Raw genomic sequence first — 9,327 nt, forward strand, 5'->3', positions numbered from 1 at the left:
CTACATATAATTTTAATTTAAATTCACACAATTACAATTATATATTTATTATATTTTTAAAAATTATTCTACACTTTTCAACATTTATATATTGCATATTTTTAAAATTATTATACACTTTTCAACATTTATATATTGCATATTTGTCATGTATCTTACCTTATTATTATCAAAATAAATTATTATCAAAATAAATATATTTACATATTAAATATGTATCATATCGAATACACATACCATATCCGTGCATCATAGATAATGACTAACAATTAAAAAAAAATACTCTTTTCTATTAATAAAGATTTTGAAATAGAGTAAAATAAAAACCTGTGCAAGAACGACTAAAACCATTAAAAAACTTAATAGGACAAAATTTGTATACCAAACGAAAAGTTAACACAATAGTTCTAGTCAAGTTCAGCAAAATAGTAAAATTCAAACAAATAAAACTAAACATTCTCCAGAACTACAACATGACAAATTTGATTTTCACAGCTAAACTGGAATTACATCATTGTTCACTCGGTTTCCTTTTTGATTTCTTTTTCTTCTTCTTAGACTCTTCACCAGTCTCCACTACATTATTGACCTTCTTATTCTTCTTCTTTTTAGCTGTTCCATCCTGCTCACTCACGACACCATTGGCACCATCATCTTCAGCCTCATTGTCACGTGCGGTCTCCTGTTCCAACTTCCTCTTTTCTTTCTTTTTCTTTTTCTTCTCTGATTTATGATCCTCCACAGCATCACCATTTGTAACTTCTGTAGGCTTATCTACAATCATGTCACTACCTTCGTCAGCAGCAGCCTTTTGCTTCTTCTTCTTGCCTTTCTTGCCTGAAACTTCAGTGGGCGCTTCTGTTTCCATCTCAGTATCTGCAACGAGTACACATCAATTAACTGTCCACCACATTACGAACAATATACATGTGCCAAATTCAAGTTCAGGTACACTTAAAACCAAAATTAAATTGGTGAAAATCAGAAAAGGGAAATTAGGTGTCTGTATAACCTTTGTTTTCAGCAGTTTCAATAGCAGACTGCATGACATCTATGTTCTTGCGAGGGGCGACTCCCTTGTCATAAAAGTCAAGTCGTTCCTCAACTTGCTCACGGAGTTTCTCCCCAAAAACAGTAGTACCCCTTTCTGCATTGAGGTACAATAAAATCATCATGACAAAGATGACACGTACAATCATGAGATATGTCTAAATTGAATATACAAGAAACAAACCAGAAAAGCAGTCAATCCGTGATGCAATTGAGCACTTGTTTGCAAGGTAGCGAGCCATTCTGCCCTTATTCTTGGCAGATGCCCGACCAATAAAAGAAGAATGGAATATCAAACCATATTTGGGAGTGTTTCCTCTAGTTTTTAATGCCCTATAAAGCAAGCAAAAAAATATAAACCTGAAGACAGCGCACATGGAACAGTAATGTCTGATAAAGCAATCTATAAAAAATGATGCCATGTTTGTTTTAGTTTCAAACTTCCAATAAACAAATTCGCACTTCAAAACTCAAGAAACTCCAAAACAAAAGGTGTAATTTAAACCTGAACAAAGCCTTCTCTGCACCAAGAATTTGAAGAGTTGATGAGGGGCACTTGGCTAAATTTGTGAGACTACCAGCATGTGAAATCAAACGAGCACCAACAACTTCACCAATTAAAGAGGCCAAATTTGGTGCAATATCACTCATTTTAGCAACGAGGTAGTCATACAGGTTCTTCCTGTACTCAGCCAGATCCATTACCCTCTGTGCAAATTGTTGGACATTGATCAAGTCAACTGGAGACAGATCCTGTCCTGAAAAAAATAAACAGAAAGAAGACTTTCAATACACAATGAAGCAAAAGTTAAAATCACCATAGCCATCTTAAGAGTAAGAAAGCTACACTCTCGTGGGAATGTGGAACTTAGTTTTCAAACCCCCACTAAAGCTTTCACATCACTTTTATTATAACTATTTCTAAAATTTAAAAGGATTCCTAGGAATATCAAAATTAAACAAACACATTTTTAAATGTCTTAGAATCACATCCCAGTCATAATATTCCTGAATATTTGATTCCTAGGGCAACATTATATCATGAAACAAAGACCCTAGAAGGATGAGATATCTACCCATGGAGGCCTTGGCAGCTTCCACAATCTCCTTCGCTTTATCCTCATCTCCAACTATTTCAGTTAAGTGAGGAATCTTGTCTTCAGTCAACTTGGCCTTATCCTCAATAAATTTTGAAACTTTAGCATACAGGTAATTATCATTTACAATTTTCACCAGCTCAGGAAAATGCCATGAATACCACTCTCTGCACATAATTACGAACCAAATACAGAAATGAATTCTTCACGTTAAGAAAAGCTGTCAAAGAAAGTGAATAATTTAAAACTTTACTATACTACCTCACTCTCATAGAGAACGAATTGATATCCTTATCAAGTGTATCAAGAAGGAAGATAGCTTGAATAACCATGTTGTCCACTCTATTGACATTGAATTTCACCTTCGCTCTGCTGTAACTATGCCCCAGACCAAGTTGGGCCTTTTCCAAATCTCCAGCCTATGAAATCCAAAACAGGACAAATATTAAACATAAACTCGGTATCCTACATACACAGAAACACAATAATAGGCCTGAGGAAACACTAACCTTGAGATCACCAATAAAGGTATCAAAATGCAATCGCACACCGCGAAGAAGTTCGCTCACAAACTCATTACTCTGGCAAGGAAGCTTTGTGACTTCAGATATTTGCGAACCAATCTTAGGATCAGACACACCTAAACTGAACTTGGCCTTTTTACCTTCCTTTACTTTAGGCAAGTTAGTCTCCAAAACAGTCCTCAGTTCATCAGTTAATATGCCTGAAACCCCCAAAAGATAATAGTCAACACACACCAGACAATAAAAGCAACCAAACTGAATAAAAATGTCGTAATAAAGACAAATAAAAGAAGAATAACCCGTAACATGAAGAAAAAAAATCAACCAATTGAATAAAAATCATGATTAATGTAACAAACTTGGTAACCAATGGATTCTGAAACACGCAAGTTCATCGAAGTAACAGTGTGAGAGAGTGGTTGGTTACCTTCGGATACGGCGTTGCACTGCTTGAGGGCATCAAGAGCGGAAGTGAAAGGATTGAAGGAACTAAGCTTCACGACTTTCCCAAACCTGTTGAGGTCGGAAACGGAGTTCCGAACTGCTTCGGTGTTCTGACCAATTTCGTCGAGGCCATGAGCCTCGAACAGTGCATAGCCTGAAGCGGATTCGTAGAGAAGGAACAGTGCCATTGGATGCCAAAAACTGAAACCCTAGAACTGGTGAAGAGAAAAATAAAATGGCATTTGAAGGCTGCTTTGGCGCAACGAGGTTTAGGGTTTTAGAGAGAAAAAAATTATGCTGCTTCTTTTAACAATGGACCGGGTTGGACCAGATGGGTCGGGTTTTAGACTATTACAATAAGTGGACGTTTCTTCCTCCACCTCCATAATATTTTTTTGCACTCCTTAGATTTTAAAATTCCAATTTTATCTCTTTTTATTTTGAGTTTCGGAATACTGATCCGAAAATATTTCAGATTTTATGATTTAGAATATAAATTTTATATTTCAGACAATATAATATTAATACGAAATAAAAAATACATTCTGAATACTACTATCTGGCAAAATAAAAAAGGCATTTACAATTTGGAATGAAATGTGGATAATTCTTGTTCATATGGAGAAATGATGGGAAGAAGATAGGGTGAAACGGTCTTAGTACTTAACCTATGGAGGTGCAAGAATAAACTATGGAAGTGTAAGAAGAAGTACCCAACTAAGTGTCTACCCTGATTTATAGGGGATTCTTCCTGCACCTTTATATTTTCTTTCTACACCTCCATAAACTAGGTAAAAAGCTCATTTTTTTTCTTTATGTTTTTTCCTCCATCATCTTCATCCTCTGATTGCACCCGTTATTATTCTTCTTCTTCCATGCGGACTCTTCTCCTCTGCACCACAAACGCCAATGCGACAAATTTTTGACCAAATCTTAGAGCACCCCCAACCACCCTTGTTTGAAGAAAAGACAAATGGCACAATTTGAGCAACACCATGAATAAATTTTTTTTCCAAATTCCGATAACTGAGCACCGAAAAGAAATAGAGCATCGATCCAAGGAAATGAATCTTAAACCGAGATATCTATAATTACCGATTTAGTTTCTAATTTTTTTTTTGGTTTAATTTAATCTTTTTATTATTGATTTGTTTAATTGAGTCTTCTAATTATTTAAAATGATTTAATTTGGTCCTTTTTATCAAGTTAGGGTTAACATCATGTGTTCGTATAGGACACGTGTTAATATGTGAATTTTTTAATTTTTTTTTTTATTTTTTTCTAAAAAATTATAAACTGGCACGTGTCAATTTACCGTCATGCCACGTGATAGTTTACCGTCGTGATACGTGGCAGTGGTAATAGTTGTTTTCAATCTAGTCATCTATTTAAATTTTTTGTTCAATAGTCCCCTTATTTTTGAAAGGTTAAAATACCTTTTTGGTCCCAATTTTCGTCAAGTTTTTTTAAATAAGTCCTAATTTTGGTTTTGTGTTCAAATAGGTCCCAATTTTCATCAATTTTGTTCAATTGAGTCATTTTTTGCTAACACCGTTTAAAACATTAACGGCCATGAACAGTAACGGCCACGTGTCACCTCGTGATTTTTTTGAATTTTTTAAATTTTTTTTTAAATATACACGTGTCAACCCAGTAGCGTGTCACATGTCACTTCGTGGTTTTTTGAATTTTTTTTTTAATTTTATAAATGTCCACATGTCAATCCAGTAGTATGTCACGTGTCAAAGTCAATGTTCTATATTCAATTTGGTCCCTATAATTGTTATTTTTGTTCAATTAGATCCCAATTTTTGTTAACATTAACCAATTTGGTCCCTCTCTAAATTAAAACCAAATTTAATTTTATATTAAAATTAACATTTTTTATTAAATATTTTTATATAATATATTAAAATTCACATCATTATAACTTTGATATAAAAATTAAATGTGGTCACATCTTCGATAGGGACCAAATTGGTTAATGTTAACAAAAATTGGGACCTAATTGAACAAAAATAACAATATGGACTAAATTGAATATAGAACATTGACTTTGACACATGACACGCTACTGGGTTGACACGTGGGCATTTATAAAAATTGAAAAAAAATCAAAAAAATCACGAAGTGACACATGGCACGCTACTGGGTTGACACATATACATTTAAAAAAAATTTAAAAAATTTAAAAAATTTAAAAAAAATTCAAAAAAACCACGAAGTGACACATGACAGTCACTGTTCATGACCGTTAATGATTTAAACGGTGTTAGCAAAAAAGGACTCAATTGAACAAAATTGACGAAAATTGGGACCTATTTGAACACAAAACCAAAATTAGGACTTATTTGAAAAAACTTACGAAAATTGAGACCAAAAAGGTATTTTAACCTTTTTTAAAATGATCAAATCTTCTACTCTATAATTTGAGACTAAATTAAAAGGTTTAATTATACTTTTGGTCCCCATTTTTGTAGCAAAATCTAAATTTGGTCCCTCTATTTTTTTTATCTTAATTTGGTCTCTGTTTTGTGAAATTTGATCTCAATTTAGTCCTTTCCGTTAGTGGTACAATAACAACGTTAAATAGGGTGCCATGTGTTAGTTCCTGGATTTTTTATTTTTTATTTTTGAATTTTTTTTTAAATAAAAAAAATTGTCATGTGTCAAACTGTCGTCGTGCCATGTGGTAGTGATAGAGTGATGTGACAGTGATAATGTCACGTGTTAGTATTATGTCAGGTGCCATTCTCTCATTCTCAATTTGGTCCTATATTCTAATTTTTGTCTGAATTTAGTCCTTATTTTTGTAAAAATAGTGCAATTTTGCCTCTCTAAATTGAAACAAAAATTAATTTTTATATAAATATTATACAAATATTTTTATTAAATTTGATATTTTTATTATATATTTTTAACATAAATAAGTTTATTTAAATTTTTGTTTCACATTGAACTTTACTTAAAAAAATTTCAAATTCAAATTTATATATGTTTTTATTGTTACATGAACTAGTTAAAATTATTTTTAAAAATTTTATAATTGTTAATTTTACACCCATTCAAACATTTGTGTACAAATTATTGAACTTTACACATTTTAAAAATATACAATTATTTGAAATATAAATTCAAATAAAAAAACAATATTAAAGTACGATGTATGAAAATATCAATATAATTTATGATTTTTTTTCTATTAACATTATTTTCTATGAACAACTTTAAAACAATTTTAAATGAAGTTCAATGTAAAATATTAATTAAATAAACTTAATTTTATTAAAAATATTTACTTGAAATATCAATTTTTATAGAAATATTTGTGTACATTTATATAGAAATTAAATTTGATTTCGATTTGGAGAGGAACAAAATTGTTCAAATTTTACAAAATTAGGACTAAATTGAGACAAAAATTAAAATAAAGGGACTAAATTGAGAAAGTGAAAATGACACCTGACATATAAGTGACATGTGTCATTGTCATTGCCACATCACTCTATCACTACCACGTGTCACGATGACAGTTTGACACGTGGCAAATTTGTTATTTAAAAAAATCAAAAATAAAAAAAATCAAAAAATCCAGAGACTGACATGTGTCACCCTTTCAACAGTGTTACTATACCATTAACGAAAGGGACCAAATTGACATAAAAAAAAATAGAGGGACCAAATTGAGATTTTGCTACGAAAATGGGACCAAAGGCATACTTAAACCATTAATAAATAATATTAATTACAACTTATATATACACGTTACAATAATTTTTTTAAAAATATATACATCAAATCACTCAACCTAAATACTCAAATTATTTTATATTTTACATTTTTACCTTTGTAATTTTTTACATTTGAATTTTTTTACACTTATAAAAGATAAAATAATTTGAATATTTAGGTGTAGTGATTTGATGTATAAATTAAAAAAAATAATTTAACATGTATATATAAGTTATAATTAAGCTTATTTAATAATTTGATCTCAAATTGGAAAGTACAAAATTGAATCGTTTTAAAAAATAGGAGTACTAGATTGAACCAAAAATTTAAATAAATTGAAAATAACTACTACCACTGCCACATGACACCATTGTAAATAATCACATATAGGGATGGCAATTAGGGCCTGGCCCGCAGGCCCGCAGAAAAAACGTGGGGCGGGCCAGGGTAGTGAGCCTGCGGGCCCGGCCCGCATAGGCCCGCAGGCCGCATAAAATAAAAAAAAAAAACTTGCACTTGTGTATATTAATTACTTCTTTTATGGACTCTTGCATTAACGTTTCAAATTCTTGTATAACTGGAAAAGACAAGTATTATGTAATTTTTAATGTGCTAAAATTTAAAAAATACATTGTGTATGTCATAGTATGAATATGATGAAAATGTTGAATTATCAATTTATCATCTAATTCCCCAAAATTTTTACTTAATTTTGTGAACTTCTTAAAGTTTCCCAATTTTTAAACATTGAAAGTTTTATCATAAAAAAAAATTAAAAAAAATTAAAAAAAAAAGCGGGCCAATGTATATGCGGGGCGGGGCGAGCCGGCCCGCGGTGTGCGGGCCTTATGCGAGGCGGGCTGGCCCGCATTGCCACCCCTAGTCACATAACACGACGGTAACGTGACACGTGACAATTTATAAATTTTAAAAAAAAATTTAAAAAATAAAAGTTAAAAAATTTAAAAAAATAAAAAATTTCACGACTTGACTTGTGTTTAGTACGGATACAGTGTTAACTCCAACCTAACGAAGATGACCAAATTGAATAATTTTAAATAATTAGAAGACTATATTAAACCGATAAATAATAAGGAACCAAATTAAACTAAACAAAAATTAAACAATTAAATCGGTAATTAGAATAACCTTTAATTCTAGAGTCCAAGCTAACCATGGAGAATCCGTGACATAGGGATGTTCAAATCATTGCACTACATCGAGTTTCATTCCAAAGGGACATATATTATTTTGTATTTTAAGTTATATAGTACAAAATGTATTTTTTTATTTTTTATTTTAAATATATTTTTTCGTTTATATTATGAGTTATATAACTCAAAATACAAAAATTGTATTTTAGATAATACAGTCTGAAAATAACAAATAAAAGACATTCGAGATTATATAATTTAAAATATATTATTCATTTTACATTTTGAATTATATAATCTAAAACATTACATTATTATTCTGAATTATGTATTCAGAATATTTCCGTATCATAGATTCCAGAAGTCAAAATGAAATGAAGTTAAATTTGAAATTTTCAAATATTACGAAGATGCAGTAAGAAGCGTCATGATTTATAGATAGTGTGGACTTTTAATTTGGATTTTGTACCTATCCCAATCATAGGTCCATACTATTCTTTCCCCCTTCTCATTTTTAAAAACACATTTCTTTATTATTTTCCAATATTGTTTGTTTCCTTTCGCAATATAAATAAGGTTATCTTTATATACTTAGGGTTTTATTTCACATGCTTTTACTTAGCAATGACACAAGGACCACTGATAAATTTATAAAAACATTATTTAAATTTAATATGAATGTTCTATTTTGTATAATTGAATAAGAATATTTAATCATTTTTATAATAGAATATATCTAATTACTTTTATAAATACTTTTTATGAACCATTTTACAAATACATACTTAAAACTTTAAAATGTGGATGAAAAATATTGTTTATTAAAGGTTGGATTTAATATTGTAGTGAAAAGGTTTATCTACAGTATTATTCTTCTGATTTTGTATATTTAAAACATTTTCTTCAAAAATTGTAAAAGAAATTTATATTTTCTCAATTTTATTATATTGATTAAAATACTAACTTAATTAAAAGTAAAAATATACTCACTACTTAAGATTTTTTTTTTCCATTTTTTCTAAGAGAAAGAGCAATTAAATTTTACTTTCTAATTTAATATTCATTCTCGTAATTAAATAGAATATATATATATATATATATATATATATATTAAATTAGATTTATTTTTAATTATATTATAGAAAGAGAATTTATATTTACATTATAAAAAAGTGATTAAAAAAAGTAAACTAAAATTGTTGTACAAAAATATTTTAAACATAATAATTTAAGCCATGGATCTTCATAAATTAAATGATAACTTTATACATTATAAAAGCATTTTTTATATATTTTATTTTATGTAAAAATAAAATAAAATAACAT

At 29.7% G+C, this 9,327-nt stretch overlaps 1 protein-coding gene across 1 annotated transcript; it reads right to left on the reverse strand.

The window, feature by feature from the left end:
- Positions 1-350: 350 nt before the first annotated feature.
- On the reverse strand, positions 351-3,402 carry LOC114192671 (nucleolar protein 56-like). The gene is made up of 8 exons (XM_028082450.1): positions 3,099-3,402; positions 2,657-2,871; positions 2,409-2,566; positions 2,127-2,314; positions 1,556-1,808; positions 1,235-1,383; positions 1,013-1,147; positions 351-876 (listed from the first exon to the last, which is right to left on the reverse strand). The coding sequence occupies exons 1-8, from the start codon at positions 3,301-3,303 to the stop codon at positions 512-514; spliced, it is 1,668 nt and encodes a 555-aa protein (XP_027938251.1). The 5' UTR covers positions 3,304-3,402; the 3' UTR covers positions 351-511.
- Between the last annotated feature and the right edge of the window lie 5,925 nt (positions 3,403-9,327).

This window comes from Vigna unguiculata, chromosome 1 (assembly GCF_004118075.2).
Source record: "Vigna unguiculata cultivar IT97K-499-35 chromosome 1, ASM411807v1, whole genome shotgun sequence".
Lineage (NCBI taxonomy): Eukaryota > Viridiplantae > Streptophyta > Magnoliopsida > Fabales > Fabaceae > Vigna > Vigna unguiculata.

Coding starts and splice junctions, on each gene's coding strand:
- LOC114192671 (XM_028082450.1), bottom strand. CDS start 3,303: ATGGCACTGTTCCTTCTCTACGAATCCGCTTCAGGCTATGCACTGTTC. Junction 1,384..1,555: donor GCAGAGAAGGCTTTGTTCAG/GTTTAAATTACA, acceptor CTTGCTTTATAG/GGCATTAAAAACTAGAGGAA. Junction 1,148..1,234: donor ACGGATTGACTGCTTTTCTG/GTTTGTTTCTTG, acceptor ACCTCAATGCAG/AAAGGGGTACTACTGTTTTT.